This window comes from Somniosus microcephalus, chromosome 17, assembly GCF_052327205.1.
Source record: "Somniosus microcephalus isolate GS21.2 chromosome 17, FLI_Smic_1.0, whole genome shotgun sequence".
Classification (NCBI taxonomy): Eukaryota; Metazoa; Chordata; class Chondrichthyes; order Squaliformes; family Somniosidae; genus Somniosus; species Somniosus microcephalus.
In genome coordinates, this window is record NC_141003.1 from 3,963,407 (window position 1) to 3,985,625 (window position 22,219).

The 22,219-nt window shown below is 49.8% G+C and overlaps 1 protein-coding gene across 2 annotated transcripts in view; it reads right to left on the bottom strand.

Moving 5' to 3' along the window:
• The window catches only part of washc4 (WASH complex subunit 4), a 78,022-nt gene extending 66,431 nt beyond the window's left edge, over positions 1-11,591 (bottom strand). For both annotated transcript variants that reach the window (XM_086009816.1, XM_086009815.1), the window contains exons 1-2: positions 11,486-11,591; positions 8,960-9,099 (exon numbers count right to left, since the gene is read on the bottom strand). In XM_086009816.1, coding sequence (XP_085865942.1) covers positions 8,960-9,099; positions 11,486-11,546 — 201 coding nt within the window. In that variant the 5' untranslated portion in view covers positions 11,547-11,591. The remainder of the gene's footprint in view (positions 1-8,959; positions 9,100-11,485) is intronic.
• Between the last annotated feature and the right edge of the window lie 10,628 nt (positions 11,592-22,219).

Sequence of the window (22,219 nt, forward strand, 5' to 3'; positions counted from 1 at the left end):
TAAACATTTCAAATCATCTTCGAATGGACATTCGGTCTCTGCTGCTTCATCATGCATCAATCTGGGACTGCTCATATCGCACCGTCTCCCTCAAAGAGTGGCCCCATCTTCTGCACATTCAGCATTCCAGATTGGAAAGCTGCCCAGTCACTTGATCCGTTTCACATTCAAGAATCTTCTCTCAGACTGCAATTGATACTGTAAGGTTCAACCAGCCTACAAACATTGTGCACTTGTCCTGGTACGGCCAACGGGGAACAAAATCAGTGCCGACTCCATCAGTGCACTTCGAGAGCAAAAGCCTTAACATCACGTACAGGTCTGTGAAAAAGTGGCTGCAAATCCAGACTGAAAGCCGACTTCTCCACGAGTTTTCAACTCCTGTCTGGTGTTAACCCAGTTGATAAGGCAGGTCACCGGAACATTGGAGAGGGCTGCTTAGTTTCCAAATAACTGAAGCATCGGTCGCACAGACCCCTCAGCTTTGATGTAACCTATTGGCTCATTCCGCTCTCAGTTCTCAGTTCAGAAATGTTCTTTTGGTACCATGTTTCCATCCACAGATACCTGAAAATGCTCCAAACTCTCCTCATAACTTAGGGTCAGGTGAAGTGCTCCCTAAGTGACTAAAGCAATCCCAGATTTTAGTCTTAACCACAAGAAAGCTTCAGGAAACTATAACAAAATCAAGTTGATCAATAACTTTACTTAAAAATCGTATCCCTTGCAATAATCCCAGCTCTGTCCTGTGCCTCTGCCAGTGAACATCAGCATCACTTTCCATGTATGCCAGCTTCAGACCTTAAGTCAGGGTTAGAGTCGTTATGGAAATAGACAAGGAAAGATCAAATGTGACTCAACTGGAGGAGAGCCAATTTCAGGGAGTTAAAAGGGAATCAGGCCCCGGCAGATTGGCATCAAAGATCAGCAGTAAAATGGAAAAACAGCAATGGCAGGCCTTCAAAGAGGAGGTAGTTCAGGTACAGACTAGACACATTCCACAAGGGGGAAAGGAAGGGCATCCAAAGCTAGAGATCTCTGGATGACTACAGATATAAAGATTAAAATTAAACAGAAAATGAAGCTATGATGAATGTCAGGTTCATCCTACAGTCGCTGAATACAGAAAGCTCAGAGGACTGAAAAAGGGAAGAATGAGAGGGTATATGAGAATAGATTAGCAACTAACATAAAAGGGAGACCCAAAAGTATTCTATAGGCATAGGGTTGCAAAATTCTGGGAATTTTTAAAAGAGGAAACTTTCCATGGGAATTTTCGGGAATTTTGAGTTTTTTTGCACACTGATGGTTTTTGTCTCTGACCCTTATATTATCTTTGTTGTCAAAATAGACATACTGTTCCATACAAATAAAAACAGGCTTTCAAAACTTTATTTAGGTTATAATTTTGAACTTTATTGAACCCCCACAAAAAAGACCCATCTAAAATAAAATAAAAAGAGCGTCAGCTTATTTAGCCTGTAATTTGTCCTTATTTTGTCCCTTTGAGTCTTCTACTCATGAGTCTTCTGAGTCTTCTACTCCTCATTGCTCCTCCTGATTCTCTGACTCTGACGTGTCCATTTCCTCCTCTGTGTCAGTGTCTAGCTGTGTGGTGGACACTTCTGTATCTGGCTCAATAAGTTGTAGGTTCGCCCGGATAGCCACCAGTTTCTCCACTCTCTCGTTAGTCAGCCTGTTGCGCACCTTTGTATGCGTATTCCCAAAAAGTGACCAGTTTCGTTCGGAGGCCGCTGATGAAGGTGGGATTTGGAGTATCACCGATGCAATAGGTGACAGGGCCTCAGATGCACAAAGTCCCTTCCACCAGGTATGTGCACTGATATGCTTGTATGATTCCCATATCCCATCCCCATTCCAAAGACCTTGCTTGGTAGAGAACTTTGCCAGACTTCCCAGAACTTTGCCCACATCCAGATTGAGATGGTGAGAGGGGGTAGAAATCACACTAAGCGCTGTTGATCTGTTCTCCAGAAAGTATTGGTCTCCCAACATGCTTTGGGTCCAGCATGTATGCTGCAGCATGAATCGGCTTGACACAAAATTCTTGACGCGTCTGTATGAATTGAACAATTGCCTTCTCCTCTGCTTTGAGCAGCAGGGATGTGGGTAGGGCAATGCTGATTTGATCTTTTAAATCAGTAAAAAGCCTGAACATCTGACAAGACAGCGTCATCTCCTTTAATCTGAGCAATTGCAGATGCTACTGGTGATAGTAGTTTAAGGCTGCTAACCACTTTCTCCCAAAACACATCATCCAGCAGTGTTTTCTTGATGGTGGTTTCCATATCCCCAGACTGGGATATTGCCATTTCTTGCAGCGACTCCTTACCCTCCAGAAGGCTGTTGTACATTATGACAACACCACCCCATCTAGTGTTGTTGGGCAGCTTCAGTGTGGTGTTCTTGTTCTTTGTCATTTGCTTGGAGTTGTAGGTTGCTGCAACTACCTGTTTTCCCCTGACATACTTAACAACTTGCTTGGCTCTCTTGTACAGTGCTTCCATGGTTCTCAAACCCATGATGTCCTTGAGGAGCAGGTTAAGCCCATGAGCTGCGCACCCAATAGACGTAATATGAGGGTAGGCCTCCTCCACTTGAGCCCAAGCAGCCTTCATATTCGCAGCATTGTCAGTAACTACTGCAAAGACCTTTTGTGATCCAAGATCGTTGATGACCGCTTTCAGCTCATCAGCAATGTATGTGCCTGTGTGTCTGTTGTCCTTCGTTTCTTTGAGCTTTCCTTGGACTCTGTTATACTCAGCCTCCAGCAAATAAGTAGACAAAGCATGTCTGGTGGGAGGACAGTATGCAGGGCGAATAACATTGAAAAATCTCTTCCAGTACACACTGGCTGTGAGCATGAGGGGTGAGCCTGTTGCATATACAGCTCGAGCAAGGCACTCATCTGCATTCTTCTGGCTATGGTTATCCATTGTATCAAAGAACCTTCCAAGTGGGCCAGGAGTTGATGATAAGGAGCCTGATGCTGAAATGAGAACCATCATCTTCTTGAATGGAAGCAGAGGAACTCTGGGCTGACTGCTGTGAGCTTTGAGTGAAGTTGTTGCATTTGGATAAATGCTGCTGCATCTTTGTGGCATTCTTTACATATGGCTTTCTACAGTGTTTGCACACGTACACAGTCTTTCCATCTTTAATGCCTGGGGTAAAATGCTTCCACACATCCGACGGTAAACGTGGCATTGTTCTATGCAGAGAAATAAAGGGCATTCATCTCTGTCGCACTGCGGTCGATCAGCACGATTGCAACAGGGTGAATACATTTTTGCTGATGCTCCATGTGATGGAAGCATGACCTGTACACACACGACGCTACATCACCAATAGTGTATTATTTTGTATATTTTAAATTGAAGGACAACAGAGTTCAACAAGTAACTGGTTTATTTGGTATAAAGTCTGATTTACTTACTGCATCATCACAACATCAGCAGAAAACAAAATGACTTCCCTCAGGACCCCTAACCTGGATCTTAAAAAAACTATAGCAGTCTTACAGATGCCTGCAGGCCAATCACAATTCGATATGCAAATATTACAAATAGAGGGAGCTAATCACTCATCCAACCAATCAGGACACATTTGTTCACAGTCACACACAAAACTTGTAATTATTAAAACAAGCCAAGTAAGAAGATAAACATATATTGATTAAGAAATTCCTTAATAATTAAGATTCCATCTCTGTTAGTAATTTTAAGAGGACCTGTGGAAAAAAAATACAAAAAAAAATATTATGCTAGCATGTGCTTTTTTGGGCAAAATTCCCAAGCTAAACTTCCCGTGGAAAATTTCCCGGAAACTTTCCACCCTTTCGCAACCCTATATAGGCATATAAAAATTAAAAGGGTAGTCAATGAAGGGGTGGGGCCAATTAGGAATCAAAAAGGAGATCTTCTTGTTGAGGCAGATAGCATGGCTGAGGTACTGAACGAGTACTTTGCATCTGTCTTCACTGGAGAGGAAAGACTGGATAGGCTGGGTTTGTTTTCCTTGAAACAGAGGAGGTTTGGGGGGGGGGGGGGGGTGGGGAGACCTTATTGAGGGGTCAAAAAACAGGGGGCACAGATTTAAAGTAATTGGGGGAAAGTTTAGAGGGGCAATGTCTTCACTGCAGAGGGTGGTGGGGGTCTGGAACTCACTGCCTGAAAGGGTGGTAGAGGCAGAAACCCTAACCACATTTAAAAAGTACTTGGATGTGCACTTGGGATGCTGTAACCTGCAGGGCTACGGCCCAAGAGCTGGGAAGTGGGATTAGGCTGGATAGCTCTTTGTTGGCCGGCGCGGACACGATGGGCCGAATGGCCTCCTTCCGTGCTGTAACTTTCTATGATTCTAAGAGGCTGCTGCTAATGTAGCAGTAATGGAGGAGTCAGTAGTGATATTGGATAAGATAAAAATAGAATAAGAGGCACTTAAAAGTTTGGCAGTGCTCAAAATAGAAAAGCCACCAGCTGGGATCCATCCTAGATTACTAAGGGAAGGAAGGGTTATCCTTGTACACGAATCACTGAAAGTGAACATGCGGGTACAGCAAGCAATTAGGAAAGCAAATGGTGTGTTCACCTTTATTACAAGAGGATTTGAGTAAAGTCTTACTGCAATTATATAGGGCCCTGGTGAGACCACACCTGGGGTACTACGTACAGTTTTGGTCTCTTTACCTAAAGAAGGATATACTTTCCTTAGAGGGAGTGCAACGAAGGTTCACTATGCTGATTCCTGGGATCGGGGGATTGTCCTATGAGGAGAGATTGAGTAGACTAGGCCTATATTCCTAGAGATTCGAAGAATGAGAGGTGATCTCACTGCAACATATAAAATTCTTAAAGGGCTCGACAGGATGGATGCTGAGAGGTTGTTTCCCCTGGCTGGGGAGTCTGGAACCAGGGGTCACAGTCTCAGAATAAGGGGTCGGCCATTTAGGACTGAGATGAGGAGAAATTCCTTCACTCAGAGGGTGGTGAATCTTTGGAATTCTCTACCCCAGAGGGCTGTGGAGGCTCAGTCGTTGAGTATATTCAAGACAGAGAGCGATAGATTTTTGGATACTAAGGGTATCAAGGGATGCCGATTTCCAAAAGGCATTCGATAAAGTACCACATAAAAGGTTGTTAGGCAAGATAAGGACTCATGGGGTTGGGGCAATGTTCCCATTGAGCAGCATGGCCGCACAGTGATCTGGAGGTCCCACGCAAGCCATTCAACAGCTTTCCAATTGAAATAACCGCGTATGCGCGAGTAACTGAATTGGACGCGCAACCCGTTAATGGGGCCGCGTACCCAAAAAAATTAGCAGGAGCATTGGTTGGGGGTTATGAATAGAGGATTGGTTCACAGGCAAAGAGAGTAGGGCTAAACGGGTCATTTTCAGGTAACTAGCAGGGTGCCGCAAGGATCAGTACTTGGGCCTCAGTTAGTTACAATCTATATTAATGACTTCAATGAAGAGACAGAGGCCCAGAACTTCGGGTCTCCACGGGTGAGTACGCACAGGGTATTCACCCGTAGGCCCGATGGAAGTGCCGGTTTCCTGCATACACTGCGCATGCGCGGGAAACTGGCACTTCCGAAAGGTTCAGAGGTCGTGCGCAGGGGAGGCTGCACGTGGAACTTGTTTTTTTTTTGGTTTTTTTTTTTTTTTTTTAAACAGGTTTTTCCGTGAGGGTAAGTCTGCAGAATTTAGAAATGTAAAAAGCAGGCGTAAGGCCTGCTTTTTACAAGGTAAGTGGTGAATTAATTAAAGTTAAAACATTTTTTCCACAGGTTTATTATTTTTAAATACTTTAAAGCAAGGTAAGTTTATTTTTAGCCCCGTTAAAAAATAATTTTATATTCTTCAAAAATTTAAATTGTTGTTTAAAATAGTTATTTCATGTAATTTACAGTTTATTTAAAAAATGTGGGGTTTTTTAAAATTTATTTGAAGGTATAGTGCTATTTTGGGGCCGTGGTATTTATAAGTATTGACAGCGCTTCCGGTCAGACTTATGAATGGAGCATTCCCTGCTCCGATTGGCTGCCCATGGCCCACGTGATCCCAGGAGACACATCGAACTAACTGCGCCCCTGGGATACGCAAGCACTGCGCGCCGGCAGCTGGACCAGGCCCCGGATCGGAATTCCATGGGGCCCACAGCTCAATGGCCGGCGCGCTAGGTAAGTGCAGGTCGGCGGCTTGCACCCGCGGGAAGCCCCCGACCCGAATTTCTGGGCCAGAGTGTAATATATCCAAGTTTGCTGATGATACAAAGCTAGGTGGGACAGTAAGCTGTGAGGAGAACACAAAGAGCCTGCAAAGGGATATAGACAGGTTAAGTGAGTGGGCAGTAAGGTGGCAGATGGAGTATAATGTGGGGAAATGTGAGGTTATTCACTTTGGTAGGAAGAATAGAAAAACAGAATCTTTTTAAATGGTGAGAAACTATTAAATGTTGGTGCTCAGAGAGATTTAGGTGTCCTCGGACAGGAAACACAGAGTTAGCATGCAGGTACAGCGAGCAATTAGGAAGGCAAATGGCATCATGGCCTTTATTGCAAGTGGGTTGGAGTGCAAGAGTGAGGAAGTCTTGCTACAATTGTACAGGGCCTTGGTGAGACCACACCTGGAGTACTGGGCACAGTTTTGGACTCCTTATTTACAGAAGGATATACTTGCCCTGGAGGCAGCGCAACGAAGGTTCACTAGACTGGTTTGTGGGACAAGAGGGCTGTCCTGAGGAGAGACTGAGCCTGTTCTCTCGGGAGTTTAGGAGAATGAGAGGCGATCTCATTGAAACATAAGATTCTGAGAGGGATTGACAGGTTAGATGCTGAGAGGTTGTTTCCCCTGGCTGGAGTGTCTAGAACGATGGGGCAGTGTTTCAGGATAAGGGGTCGACCATTTAAGGCTGAGATGAGGAGGAATTTCTTCACTCAGAGGGTTGTGAATCTTTGGAATTCTCTACCCCAAAGGGCGGTGGATGCTGAATCGTTGGGTATATTCCAGGCTGAGATAGATAGATAGATTATTGGACTCTAGGGGAATCAAGGGATATGGGGATCAGGCGGGAAAATGGAGTCGAGGTCAAAGATCAGCCAAGATCTTCATAGAAAGTTACAGCACGGAAGGAGGCCATTTCGGCCCATCGTGTCCGCGCCGGCCAACAAAGAGCGACCCAGCCTAATCCCACGTCCCAGCTCTTGGTCCGTAGCCCTGCAGGTTACAGCATCCCAAGTGCACATCCAAGTACTTTTTAAATGTGGTTAGGGTTCCTGCCTCCACCACCCTTTCAGGCAGAGAGTTCCAGACCCCCACAACCCTCTGGGTGAAGAAATTGCCCCTCAAATCCCCTCTAAACCTTCCCCCAATTACTTTAAATCTGTGCCCCCTGGTATTTGACCCCTCTGCTAAGGGAAATAGGTCCTTTCTATCCACTTTATCTAGGCCCCTCATAATTTTATACATCTCAATAAGGTCTCCCCTCAGCCTCCTCTGTTCCAAGGAAAACAGACCCAGCCTATCCAGTCTTTCCTCATAGCTAAGATTCTCTACTCCCGGCAACATCCTTGTAAATCTCCTCTGTACCCTCTCTAGTGCAATCACATCTTTCCTGTAATGTGGTGACCAGAACTGCACGCAGTACTCTAGCTGAGGCCTAACTAGTGTTTTATACAGTTGAAGCATAACCTCCCTGCTCTTGCATTCTATGCCACAGCTAATAAAGGCAAGCATTCCGTATGCCTTCTTAACCACCTTATCTACCTGGCCTGCTACCTTCAGGGATCTGTGGACATGCACTCCAAGGTCCCTTTGTTCCTCTACACTACTCAGTGTCCTACCATTTAATGTGTATTCCCTTTCCTTGTTAGCCCTCCCCAAATGCATTACCTCACACTTCTCCGGATTGAATTCCATTTGTCACTGTTCTGCCCACCTGACCAATTTATTGATATCTTCCTGCAGTCTACAGCTTCCTTCTTCAGTATCAACCACACAGCCGATTTTAGTATCATCTACAAACTTCTTAATCATACCCCCTATATTCATGTCTAGATCATGGATATATACCACAAAAAGCAGGAGTGGGCCTTTGGTGTAGTGGTAGCATCCCCGCCGCTGGGCCAGAAGGCGTAGGGTTTCGAACCCCGCTCCAGACAGTCCCGGCAAGTGGAGTCGGAGCTCCGGCTCTAAATTCTGGGTTGACATCCAGCGGGAGACTTGCGTCCGTGGGTGTGGGTGACCCCCCCCACTTCGCATGGGTTGTGGGAGCCCGTAAAACCCTCCCACCATAAGACTAACCACCCTAATGGCTGGTACGAAGATGGTTACGGTCACGGAAGGAGCGTTAATCGCTGCCGGAAGTCCTTCTACCACTTCATACAGTTCCCCAAAGGGAACAGTATGAAGACACGTACGACGACGACCACAAAAAGCAAGGGACCTAGTACTGAGCCCTGTAGAACCTCACTGGAAACAGCCTTCCAGTCACAAAAACACCCATCAACCATTACCCTCTGCTTCCTGCCTCCGAGCCAGTTTTGAATCCAACTTGACACTTTGCCCTGGATCCCATGGGCTTTTAACTTCGTGACCAGTCTGCCATGTGGAACCTTATCAAAAGCCTTGCTAAAGTCCATATACACTACATCAAACGCACTACCCTCATCTACCCTCCTTGTTACCTCCTCAAAAAATTCAATCAAGTTTGTCAGACACGACCTTCCCTTAACAAATCCGTGCTATCCTTGATTAATCCATGTCTCTCTAAATGAAGATTTATCCTGTCCTTCAGAATTCTTTCCAATAATTTTCCCACCACCAAGGTTAGGCTGACTCAAAAGCCCGCATAAACTCAGTGTTCACCTGTCAGCGTAGTGAACGCTGCTGACTGCAAAATCCGGCCCATTAAAATTCAAGATTCAGAAGACATACCTTAAGAGCTATCGGATCCAGAGTAAAATCCCAGACATCCCCAACAGAGTCATCCAATGCATCTTCAATTCCTTTCAACTGATTGGTGTATTCCTCGAGAAATCTCCCGTAATTCTTCAGCTGCACTTCAGCATGGATTCCTAAACACACAGGCAGAGGTTTTGAAGGAGTGCAATACTTTGCTGTCTGCAGTTTGATACTTCAGCTCAAACACTCCAGCAATGGCTCATTAACCCTTTCCAAGTCAAACTAAAGCCAGAAGGCACCAAAGCAGCAGAAAGCTTTCACCATCCTTTCTCCTCAAAAACATGCACACATTACCCTTTGGAAACTTGGGCTCCACTTTACCCAACCACGGGTGGGCAGATAACCTCATCGCTTCAGCTCCAGCCCGCCAATAGTAAGTGAAGAGCGGCAAGATTTTTGCTCACCAATTTGCCGTCTTATCTTCAGGAGAATGGGGAATATTCAGCCTTCGTTTAACACTGCCCTTCGAAGGCAGAGTCAAGAATCAGACAAAAGACTGCATTTACAACCCACCTGCTCCCATTCTGTAACACAGTCTACTGAGGCACCGATGCACCACACATTTCTTTACTTTTACACAGTGACTGCAAGTTTGAAAAAGGCCTGCCCTTATATAATGCTAAATTGCTCGTCTGCAAAGCATCGAAAAGCACTTCACCGTCAACACATTACATTCCAGTAAAGTGACAAATTAGGGAATTGCTGCAGCCATTGTTATAGAATCGTAGAATGGTTACAGCACAGAAGGAGGCTATTCAGCCCGTCGAGCCGATGCCAGCTCTCTGCAAGAGCACTTCAGCTAGTCCCACTCCCCCACCCTTTCCCCATAGCCCTGAAAATTAGTTTCCTTCAGGTACTTATCCAATTCCCTTTTGAAAGCCACGATCAAGTCTGCCTCCACCACCCTTTCAGGCAGTGTATTCCAGATCCTCACCACTCGCTGCGTAAAAAAGTTTTCCCTCATGTCGCCTTTGGTTCTTCTGTCAATCACCTTAAATCTGTGTCCTCTGGTTCTCGACCCTTCTGCCAATGGGAACAGTTTCTCTCTATCTAGACCTCTCATGATTTTGAACACCTCCATCAAATCTCCTCTCAACCTTCTCTGCTCCAAGGAAAACACCCCCAGCTTCTCCAGTCTAGCCACGTAACTGAAGTCCCTCATCCCTGGAGCCATTCTTGTCTTTTCTGCACCCTCTCTAAGGCCTTCACATCCTTCCTAAAGTGCGGTGCCCAGAATTGCACACAATACTCCAGTTGAGGCCGAACCAGTGTTTTATAAAGGTTCATCATAACTTGCTTGCTTTTGTACTCTGTGCCTCTATTTATAAAGCCCAGGATCCCGTATACTTTTTTAACCGCTTTCTCAACCTGCCCTGCCACCTTTAACAATTTGTGCACATATACCCCCAGGTCTCTCTGTTCATGCACCCCCTTTAGGATTGTACCCTTTAGTTTATATTTCCTCTCCTCGTTCTTCCTACCAAAATGTATCACTTCACACTTTTCTGTGTTAAATTTCATCTGCCACGTGTCCGCCCATTCCACCAGCCTATGCCCACTTGAAGTCCATCACTAGCCTCCTCACAGTTCACAAAACTTCCAAGGAGGGGGGGACCACTGGGGGGGGATGGGGGGACCACTGGTGGGGGATGGGGGGACCACGGCCACTAGGGGGGGGGGGGGGGGAAAGAAGAGAGGGGGGCCACTGGGGGGGATGGGGCCACTAGGGAGGGGGGGGGGGGGGGAGGAGAGGGGAGAGGGGGCACGGGGGGGGGGGGGAGGAGAGGGGAGAGGGGGCACGGGGGGGGGGGGGAAGAGGGGGCACGGGGGGGGGGGGGGGAGAGGAGAGGGGAGAGGGGGCACGGGGGGGGGGGGGGGGGGGGAGAGGAGAGGGGAGAGGGGGCACGGGGGGGGGGGGGGAGAGGAGAGGGGAGAGGGGGCACGGGGGGGGGGGAGGAGAGGGGAGAGGGGGCACGGGGGGGGGGGAGGAGAGGGGAGAGGGGGCACGGGGGGGGGAGGAGAGGGGAGAGGGGCACGGGGGGGGGGGGGAAGAGAGGCGAGAGGGGGCACGGGGGGGGGGGAGGGGAGAGGGGGCACGGGGGGGGGGGGGAAGAGAGAGGGGGCCACTGGGGGGGATGGGGGCCACTAGGGAGGGGGAGGCCACTAGGGGGGGGGAAGGGGGCAGTGGAGGGGGGGGGAGGGGGCGGCCACGGGCGCACTAGGGGGGACGGGGGGGGGGGGGGAGGGGAGAGAGGGGGCACGGGGGGGGGGAAAAGAGAGGGGGCACGGGGGGGAGAGAGGGGGCACTGGGAGGGGAGGGGAGGGGAGAGGGGGCACTGGGGGGGGGGGAGGGGAGAGGGGGCACTGGGGGGGGGGGGGAGGGGAGGGCCTGGGTCGGGTCCGTTGGGCGGCGTTTCCTTCCCCAGCGAACTGACGGAGCAGCAGACGCGGGATTTATTATGCGGGAGACGGGCTGTCCGCGGGCCCGGCCTCACTTACTCTGAGAACCGTCATCGAAACGGTCGAACTGCCAGCCGGCCGAGTGCGGATCCAGCGCCATCTTCAGGTCCCGTGACCCCGGCAGGAGCTCCGCCCCTCACTGCGCACGCGCGAGAGAGCACTGCTCTCTGGGAGATGTAGTCTTCGGGTGTAGGGTCAGCGTGACTGGACAAGGTGAAGGGTCAGCGTGACTGGTCAAGGTGAAGGGTCGAAACAGAGTTAAAGTTTCAGGTCAATAAGGTCCCGCATAAGAGATTAGCGTGTAAAATTAAGGCACATGGGATTGGGGGCAAGGTATTGACTTGGATAGAGAACTGGTTGGCGGACAGAAAGCAAAGAGTTGGAATAAACGGGTCTTTTTCCGAGTGGCAGGCAGTGACTAGTGGGCTACCGCAGGGATCGGTCCTTGGACCCCAGCTGTTCACAATATATATTCATGATGATCTGGATGAGGGAACTAGATGTAATATCTCCAAGTTTGCAGACTTGGGGGATGGCCGATTTTAATATGATAAGGCAGGATCTGGCCAAAGTGGACTGGGAGCAGCTACTTATAGGAAAATCCACATCAAAGCAGTGGGAGGCTTTCAGAGGGGAAATAGAGAGAGTACAACGCCAACATGTTCCTGTAAAGGTCAAGGGTGGGACCAACAAGCAAAGGGAACCTTGGATGACAAGGGATATACAAAAATGCATTAGGAAAAAAAGGGGGGCTTTTGGCAGTTACAAAAGACTAAAGACGGAGGAAGCCCTAGAGGAGTATAAAAAGTGCAGGGGCGTACTTAAAAAAGAAATTAGGAGGGCGAGGAGGGGCCATGAAATAACACTGGCGAGCAAAATAAAGGAAAATCCTAAGATGTTTTATAAGTATATTAAGGGCAAGAGGATAACCAGGGAAAGGGTAGGGCCCATTAGGGACCAAAGTGGCAATCTGTGTGTACTATGGAGGAAGATGATGTAGACATAGAAATCGGGCAAGGGGACTGTGACATACTTGAACATATTAGCATCGAGAGGGAGGAGGTACTAGCGGTTTTAGCAGGCCAAAAAGTGGATAAATCCCCAGGCCCGGACGAGATGTATCCCAGGCTGTTGTGTGAGGCAAGGGAGGAGATTGCAGGGGCTCTGACACAAATTTTCAGAACCTCTCTGGCCACAGGGGATGTACCAGAGGACTGGAGAACAGCTAACGTAGTACCATTATTCAAGAAGGGTAGCAGGGATAAACCTGGGAATTACAGGCCAGTGAGCCTAACATCTGTGGTAGGGAAATTATTGGAAAAAATTCTGAGGGACAAAATTAGTCTCCACTTGGAGAGGCAAGGATTAATCGGGGATAGTCAGCATGGCTTTGTCAAGGGTAAATCATGTCTGACAAATCTGATTGAATTTTTCGAGGGGGTGACTAGGTGTGTGGATGAGGGAAATGCTGTGGATGTGGTTTACATGGACTTCAGTAAAGCTTTTGACAAAGTCCCGCATAGGAGACTGGTCAAGAAGGTAAGAGCCCATGGGATCCAGGGTGCCTTGGCGCGTTGGATCCTAAACTGGCTGAGTGGCAGGAGGCAGAGGGTGATGGTCGAAGGTTGCTTTTGTGACTGGAAGCCTGTGTCTAGTGGGGTACCTCAGGGATCGGTGCTGGGTCCCTTGCTGTTTGTGATCTACATAAATGATTTGGATGAGAATGTAAAAGGTATGATCAGTAAGTTCGCAGATGACACGAAAATTGGTGGGGTGGTAAATTGTGAGGAGGAAAGCCTCAGGCTACAGGAAGATATAAACGAGTTGGTCAGATGGGCGGAAAAGTGGCAAATGGAATTTAACCCTGAAAAGTGCGAGGTGATGCATTTTGGACGGACAAATAAGGCAAGGGAGTACACAATGAGTGGTAGGACCCTAGGAAGTACAGAGGGTCAGAGGGACCTTGGTGTGCATGTACATAGATCCCTGAAGGCAGCGGAACAGGTAGATAAGGTGGTTAAAAAGGCATATGGGATACTTGCCTTCATTAGCCGAGGCATAGAATATAAGAGCAGGGAGGTTATGATGGAGCTGTACAAAACGCTGGTGAGGCCACAGCTGGAGTACTGTGTGCAGTTCTGGTCGCCTCACTATAGGAAGGATGTGATTGCTTTAGAGAGGGTGCAGAGAAGATTCACCAGGATGTTACCTGGGATGGAGCGCCTCAGCTATGAAGAAAGACTAAACAGGCTGGGGTTTTTTTCATTGGAGCAAAGAAGGCTGAGGGGGGACCTGATTGAGGTGTACAAAATGATGAGGGGCATAGATAGGGTAGATAAAGAGGAACTTTTCCCCTTAGTAGGAGGGTCAATAACAAGGGGGCAGAGATTCAAGGTAAGGGGCAGGAGATTTAGAGGGGATTTGAGGAGGAACTTTTTCACCCAGAGGGTGGTTGGAATCTGGAACTCTCTGCCTGAAAGGGCGGTGGAGGCAGGAACCCTCACAACATTCAAGAAGCATTTGGATGAGCACTTGAAATGCCATTGCATACAAGGCTATGGACCAAATGCTGGAAAATGGGATTAGACTGGACAGGGATTGATGGACGGCGCAGACACGATGGGCCGAAGGGCCTCTTTATGTGCTGTAAAACTCTATGACTATGACTCTATGACACAAAGCTGGGTGGGCGTGTGTGCTGTGAGGAGGATGCCGAGAAACTCCAGTATGATTTGGACAGTTTGGGTGATTGGGCAGAAGCATGGCAGATGCAGTATAATGTGGATAAATGCGAGGTTATCCACTTTGGTGGCAAAAACAGGAAGGCAGATTATTATCTAAATGGCAATAGATTGGGAGAAGGAGAAGTGCAAAGAGACCTGGGTGTCCTTGTGCACCAGTCGCTGAAGGTAAGCATGCAGGTGCAGCAGGCGGTTAAGAAGGCAAATGGTATGTTGGCCTTCGTAGCAAGAGGGTTTGAGTACAGGAACAAGGATGTCTTGCTGCAGTTGTACAGGGCCTTGATGAGACCACACCTTGAGTATTGTGTACAGTTTTGGTCACCTTATCTGAGGAAGGATGTTCTTACCATGGAGGGAGTGCAGCGAAGATTCACCAGGCTGATACCTGGGATGGCAGGATTGACGTATGAGGAGAGATTGGGTCAATTGGGCTTATACTCGCTGGAGTTTAGAAGAATGAGAGGGGATCTCATTGAAACTTATAAAATTCTAACAGGACTAGACAGATTAGATGCAGGAAGGATGTTTCCGATGGTGGGGGAGTCCAGAACCAGGGGTCACAGCTTAAGGATAAGGGGTAAGCCATTTAGGACAGAGATGAGGAGAAATTTCTTCACCCAGAGAGTGGTGAACCTGTGGAATTCTCTACCACAGAAGGCAGTTGAGGCCAATTCATTAAATATATTCAAGAAGGAGTTAGATATATTTCTTAAGGCTAAAGGGATCAAGGGATATGGGGAGAAAGCAGGGACAGGGTACTGAGTTTGGATGATCAGCCATGATCTCATTGAATGGCGGAGCAGGCTCGAGGGGCCGAATGGCCTACTCCTGCTCCTATCTTCTATGTTTCGTCAGGGTGAAGGGTCAGCGTGACTGGACAAGGTGAAGGGTCAGTGTGACTGGACAAGGTGAAGGATCAGCGTGACTGGACAGGGTGAAGGGTCAGCGTGACTGGACAAGGTGAAGGGTCAGCGTGACTGGACAGGGTGAAGGGTCAGCGTGACTGGATAAGGTGAAGGGTCAGCATGACTGGACAGGGTGAAGTGTCAGCGTGACTGGACAGGGTCAGGGGAGGGTGAGGGGGCAGGGCAGAGTAAGGGCTCCTTTTTTATTCATTTATGGGATGTGGGCGTCGCTGGCAAGGCCAGCATTTATTGCCCATCCCTAATTGCCCTTGAGAAGGTGGTGGTGAGCCACCATCTTAAACCGCTGCAGTCCGTGTGGTGAAGGTGCTCCCACAGTGCTGTTAGGGAGGGAGTTCCAGGATTTTGACCCAGCGACGATGAAGGATCGGCGATATATTTCTAAGTCAGGATGGTGTGTGTCCTGGAGGGGAACTTGGAGGTGGTGGTGTTCCCATGCATCCCTTGTCCTTGGTGGAAGAGGTCGTGGGTTTGGGACATGGTGTCAAAGAAGTCTTGGCGAGTTGCTGCAGTGCACCTTGTAGCTGGTACACACGACAGCCATGGTGCGCCAGTGGTGGAGGGAGTGAATGTTTAAGGTGGTTGATGGGGTGCCGATCAAGCGGGCTGCTTTGTCCTGGGTATGGGAGTACTGGGGGAGGTTGTCCCAGGGTATGGGTACACTGGGGGAGGTAGTCCCAGGGTATCGGAGCACTGGGGGAGGTAGTCCCAGGGTATGGGAGCACTGGGAGAGGTTGTCCCAGGGTATGGGTACACTGGGGGAGGTAGTCCCAGGGTATGGGAGCACTGGGGGAGGTAGTCCCAGGGTATGGGAGCACTGGGGAGGTAGTCCCAGGGTATGGGAGCACTGGGAGAGGTAGTCCCAGGGTATCGGAGCACTGGGGGAGGTAGTCCCAGGGTATGGGAGTACTGGGGGAGGTAGTCCCAGGGTATGGGTACACTGGGGGAGGTAGTCCCAGGGTATGGGAGCACTGGGGGAGGTAGTTACAGGGTATGGGTACACAAGGGAGGTAGTCCCAGGGTATGGGAGCACTGGGGGAGGTAGTCCCAGGGTATGGGAGCACTGGGGGAGGTAGTCCCAGGGTATGGGAGCACTGGGGGAGGTAGTCCCAGGGTATGGGAGCACTGGGGGAGGTAGTCCCAGGGTATGGGAGCACTGGGGGAGGTAGTCCCAGGGTATGGGAACACTGGGAGAGGTAGTTCCAGGGTATGGGAACACTGGGGGAGGTAGTTACAGGGTATGGGAGTACTGGGGGAGGTAGTCCCAGGGTATGGGTACACTGGGAGAGGTAGTCCCAGGGTATGGGAGCACTGGGGGAGGTAGTCCCAGGGTATGGGAGCACTGGGGGAGGTAGTCCCAGGGTATGGGAGCACTGGGGGAGGTAGTCCCAGGGTATGGGAACACTGGGAGAGGTAGTTCCAGGGTATGGGAACACTGGGGGAGGTAGTTACAGGGTATGGGAGTACTGGGGGAGGTAGTCCCAGGGTATGGGAACACAAGGGAGGTAGTCCCAGGGTATGGGAGCAATGTGGAGCTAGTCCCAGGGTATGGGAACACCGGGGGAGGTAGTCCCAGGGTATGGGAACACTGGGAGAGGTAGTTCCAGGGTATGGGAGCACTGGGGGAAGTAGTCCCAGGGTATGGGAGCACTGGGGGAAGGAGTCCCGGGGTATGGATACACTGGGGGAGGTAGACCCAGGGTATGGGAGCACTGGGGGAGGTAGTCCCAGGATATGGATACACTGGGGGAGGTAGTCCCAGGGTATGGGAGCACTGGGGGAGGTAGTCCCAGGATATGGGAGCACTGGGGGAGGTAGTCCCAGGATATGGGAGCACTGGGGGAGGTAGTCCCAGGGTATGGATACACTGGGGGAGGTAGTCCCAGGGTATGGGAGCACTGGGGGAGGTAGTCCCAGGATATGGGAGCACTGGGGGAGGTAGCCCCAGGGTATGGGAGCACTGGGGGAGGTAGTCCCAGGGTATGGGAGCACTGGGGGAGGTAGCCCCAGGGTATGGGAGCACTGGGGGAGGTAGTCCCAGGGTATGGGAGCACTGGGGGAGGCAGTCCCAGGATATGGGAGCACTGGGGGAGGTAGCCCCAGGATATGGGAGCACTGGGGGAGGTAGCCCCAGGATATGGGAGCACTGGGGGAGGTAGCCCCAGCATATGGGAGCACTGGGGGAGGTAGCCCCAGCATATGGGAGCACTGGGGGAGGTAGTCCCAGGATATGGGAGCACTGGGGGAGGTAGCCCCAGGGTATGGGAGCACTGGGGGAGTTAGTCCCAGGGTATGGGTACACTGGGGGAGGTAGTCCCTGTTGTGTCGGTACCTTTCTACCTAGACACAATTTAGGACTCAGAACTCAGAGATTCAAACATGAAGTGCTTTAGTGAAAGGAAAGGAAGTTCTGGAAAGTTCCGAACAAAGAGAGCTAAAACTTAACAGAGAACACCCAACCATTTATCTCCTGTGACAGCGCCACCACAGGTGGGAGGAGAACACACAATAGAACACACAATACATAAACATTTCCTCCCCTCTTAAATGGAAGGTCCACATTATTCCTCAACAGGTAAGATACTTTCAATGCACTCAACGAACCTAGGGTAGAGGTAGACTGCCTCAACCCTGACTTTACCCTGGGGTTTATTCTGCCCCAGTCTTGTGGGTAAGTCGCTAAGGCTACAGATCCAAGCGTCTTGGAGGCCGCCGCTCTCTGACAGAATACCGGCGGTCGTCGCTGGCTTCCACAGCAGTAGGCATTGACACAGGCCTGGATGGAGAAGGTGCCTGTGTCAGTTGAAAGTCAGGAGTTTGCACAGGTGGAACAGTCTCTTTGACTTCTTGTGTTGGAGAAGAGCACTGTGGCAAAGGATGCTGGTTTGCGGTATCATCCGGAAACAGTTCAGGCCAACCAGCCATTGGAGCCTCTGTGGCTGTCTCTGCTCCTAGCAACAGTTGATCTGTGTGTCTTCTCCAGACGACGTCCTCGGCAGTCTCAACCGTGTAAGACACAGGGCCCGTCTGCGCGATCACCGTAGCAGGAACCCATTTCGGTCCAGTGTTGTAGTTTCGAGCTAGAACGTGCTCTCCCGGATGAAACCGTCTCTCCTTGGCTCTTTTCTCTCTCTTTTCAACTTGAGCTTGTTGTTGACAATGGACAACCTGTTCTGCCCTTGGAGGCTTGAGTAAGTCAAAACTTGTCCACAACTGTCATGAGCGAAGCGGGGGAAGTTTTGGTTGTGGCATGCGGCTCGTTCCTGTAGGACAACAGGAAGCTGTTCAGACGTTGGTGGATTGAGCCCTGACCTTGCGATGCCTTCAAGGCGTGCTTCAAAGTTTGCACAAACCTTTCTGCCTGGCCATTAGTAGAGGGATGATAGGGCGCAGACCTGATGTGTTGGACACCATTCACATGCAGGAAGGTTGCAAACTCCTGTGATACAAATTGTGGACCGTTGTCACTTACGAGTTGTTCTGGTGAGCCATAACGGCTGAACATCTCACCAAGTTTCTCAATTGTTTTCTCTGCCATGGTAGACCTCATCACAGCGACCTCCGGCCACTTGCTACGAGCGTCCACAACCACCATAAACATCTTCCCTTCGAAAGGACCGGCGAAGTCCACATGTACTCGCTGCCACACTTCTGCAGGCCAATCCCAGGGGTGTAGGGTTGCCAGCTGTGGAACATTCCGGACCCTTTGACATGGGGAACATGTTTTGGCTTTCTCCTCAATATTCCCATCGAGACCTGGCCACCAGAAATAGCTTCTTGCCATTTCCTTCATCCGAACCATCCCACTGTGGCCTGTATGAAGTTGTTGCAGTATAGGTTCCCTCAGAGGTGGCGGAATGATGACACGGCGTCCCCAAAGAAGACAACCTGCCTGGACGGAGAGCTCATTTCTTTTTGAAACGTAAGGTTTCAAACTAGGAGAATCTCCTATCGCTCTCCCTCGAATGACATCGTCCATTACCTCAGACAGGACTGGATCGTTGCGGGTGTACCTTCACACCTGAACTGCAGTGACAGGTGCTCCCTCCACTTGTCTAAAGTAGAAGATGTCTATCTGACGAGGCTCTGGGGAGTAACAGGCAAGGGTAGCCTCGAGAGACCGTCTGCGTTGCCGTGCAAGTCTGATTTGCGATATTTGATGTCGTATGTGTGTCCTGACAACAGTAAAGCCCACCTTTGCATCCTGCTTGCAGCGAGAGACGGAATTCCGGTGTGGGGCCCGAAGATTGAAGTCAATGGACGGTGGTCTGTCAGGGGTGTGAACCTTCTCCCAAACAGGTACTGATGAAATTTTCAAATTCCAAAAACGATTCCCAAGGCCTCGCGCTCAATCTGCGCATAGTTACTCTCGGCCTTGTTCAAGGTCCGTGATGCGAAGGCGATAGGTTTCTCTTCACCCGAAGGCATGATGTGGGATATGACTGCTCCCACACCATATGGTGATGCATCACATGCTAGCTGCACGGGTAGCTTTGGGTCGAAGTGTGTCAGGACCTCCATTCTCGACTAAGGCCTCCAAGTTAGCCTCAACTTTTGGCCTAATTGCATAGGGTACAGGTCGGGCTTTGTGAAACTTCGGCTTGCTGTCAGGTTTAATGTCCAGTCTCACGCTAATCTTTTTCATGCTCCCAAGTTCCCCATTGAAGAGTTCTGCATGTTTGTTTAACACTGCAGTCAAACCTGACTCCCCTTTTGACATCATGCGGACTGCAGGCCAGTCTAGCGTGATTTTCTCTAGCCACGCACGTCCCAGTAGCGATGGGTAATTTCCCTTTACCACATATAGTGGCAGTTTTGCAGTCTGTCCGTTCAATTTTACTGTCACCTCAATGACGCCTCTCATGGCCACAGGTTCGCCGGTATACGTCTTTAGCACAATGTTTGTTGGCTGAAGGGTAAGATGCTTTAGCATTTTGTTGTAGACAGTGTCTGAAACAAGGGACACAGCCGCGCCTGTGTCCACCTCCATCCGCACTGATTGTCCCTGTTGAACTCAACTGGTGAGCCTCCTTTTCCGCCATCTCCATGGAGACACTAACTTCAATGGCCTTTTCAAGAGTAAGGTTGTCCTCAGTAAGAAAGCGCTTCTGTGTGGCTGCATTTTGCAGACCACACACAAGTCTGTCTCTAATGGTGTCATTCAGCACCTCCTTGAACTGGCAGTGTTCCGACAACCTTTTTAAAGCAACAATAAACATCGTCCCTTCGAAAGGACCGGCGAAGTCCACATGTACTCGCTGCCACACTTCTGCAGGCCAATCCCAGGGGTGTAGGGTTGCCAGCTGTGGCATTGTGTGTTCTCCTCCCACCTGTGGTGGCGCTGTCACAGGAGATAAATTGTTGGGTGTTCTCTGTTAAGTTTTAGCTCTCTTTGTTCGGAACCTTCCAGAACTTCCTTTCCTTCCAATAAAGCACTTCATGTTTGAATCTCTGAGTTCTGAGTCATAAATTGTGTCTAGGTAGAAAGGCACCGACACAACAAGTGGCGACGAGGATGGGATTATTGAGGAGAAAGCCAAAACATGTTCCCCATGTCAAAGGGTCCGGAATGTTCTGAACAAAGAGAGCTAAAACTTAACAGAGAACACCCAACCATTTATCTCCTGTGACAGCGCCACCACAGGTGGGAGGAGAACACGCAATAGAACACAATACATAACAGTCCCAGGGTATGGAGCACTGGGGGAGGTTGTCCCAGGGTATGGGAGCACTGGGGGAGGTAGTCCCAGGGTATGGGAGCACTGGGGGAGGTAGTCCCAGGGTATGGGTACACTGGGGGAGGTTGTCCCAGGGTATGGGAGCACTGGGGGAGGTTGTCCCAGGGTATGGGAGCACTGGGGGAGGTAGTCCCAGGGTATGGGAGCACTGGGGGAGGTAGTCCCAGGGTATGGGTACACTGGGGGAGGTTGTCCCAGGGTATGGGAGCACTGGGGGAGGTAGTCCCAGGGTATGGGTACACTGGGGGAGGTTGTCCCAGGGTATGGGAGCACTGGGGGAGGTTGTCCCAGGGTATGGGAGCACTGGGGGAGGTAGTCCCAGGGTATGGGAGCACTGGGGGAGGTAGTCCCAGGGTATGGGTACACTGGGGGAGGTTGTCCCAGGGTATGGGAGCACTGGGGGAGGTAGTCCCAGGGTATGGGTACACTGGGGGAGGTTGTCCCAGGGTATGGGAGCACTGGGGGAGGTAGTCCCAGGGTATGGGTACACTGGGGGAGGTTGTCCCAGGGTATCGGAGCACTGGGGGAGGTTGTCCCAGGGTATGGGAACACTGGGGGAGGTAGTCCTAGGGTTTGCAAGCACTAGGAGAGGTCTCCAAGTTCCACAAACACTGAGTTGGAGGTTCTAGGAAGACTGGGATCTGCGAGAGGGTTCCTGGGGTCTGGAGGCAATGGGGAGGGAGGTTTCAGGGACTAGGAGCATTGTGGCAGTTCTTGGATAATGGTGCACTAGGAATGTGACCTAGGGGGTGTGAGCACTAAGGGCTGAGGTGGCATTTTGCATTACCTGAATAAAGCTTTTGAAAAAAATTCTCTCGCTTTTCTTCAAATAATTTTCAAGACCAATGGAGCAGAAGCCACTAAAAGCTTAAGAAAAATCTTTCACCAGTACAACTGACTGAACTATACACATGACATAAAGTACCTTGGCACTAGCTTTTAGGTATTTATCTACTTGGACACCCACATCTCATTCCTCCGCCACAATTCCTTGTCTCTCACCATTAGGAAAATATTCCAATTTATCTTTCTTGGATCCAAAGTGGATGAACTCACATTTCCCCACATGAACTCTATCTGCCACCATTTTTCTCACTCACTTAGTGCAGATCCCTGGGAAACACCACTTGTCACATCCCACCAAACAGAATACATACCATGTATCCCTACTCTCTGCCTCCTACTTCCTGACCAGTTACAAACCCGTATCACAGTTTTACCTCCAATTCTGGGCGCTTTTAGTTTTGCTAATAATCGCTTTTTGGAACTTTATCAAATGCCTTCTGGAAGTCCATATAGACAAAATCCATCAACACCTCCTCATCCACCATGCTATTGACCGTCTCAAAAAATTCAATTAGATTAGTTAGA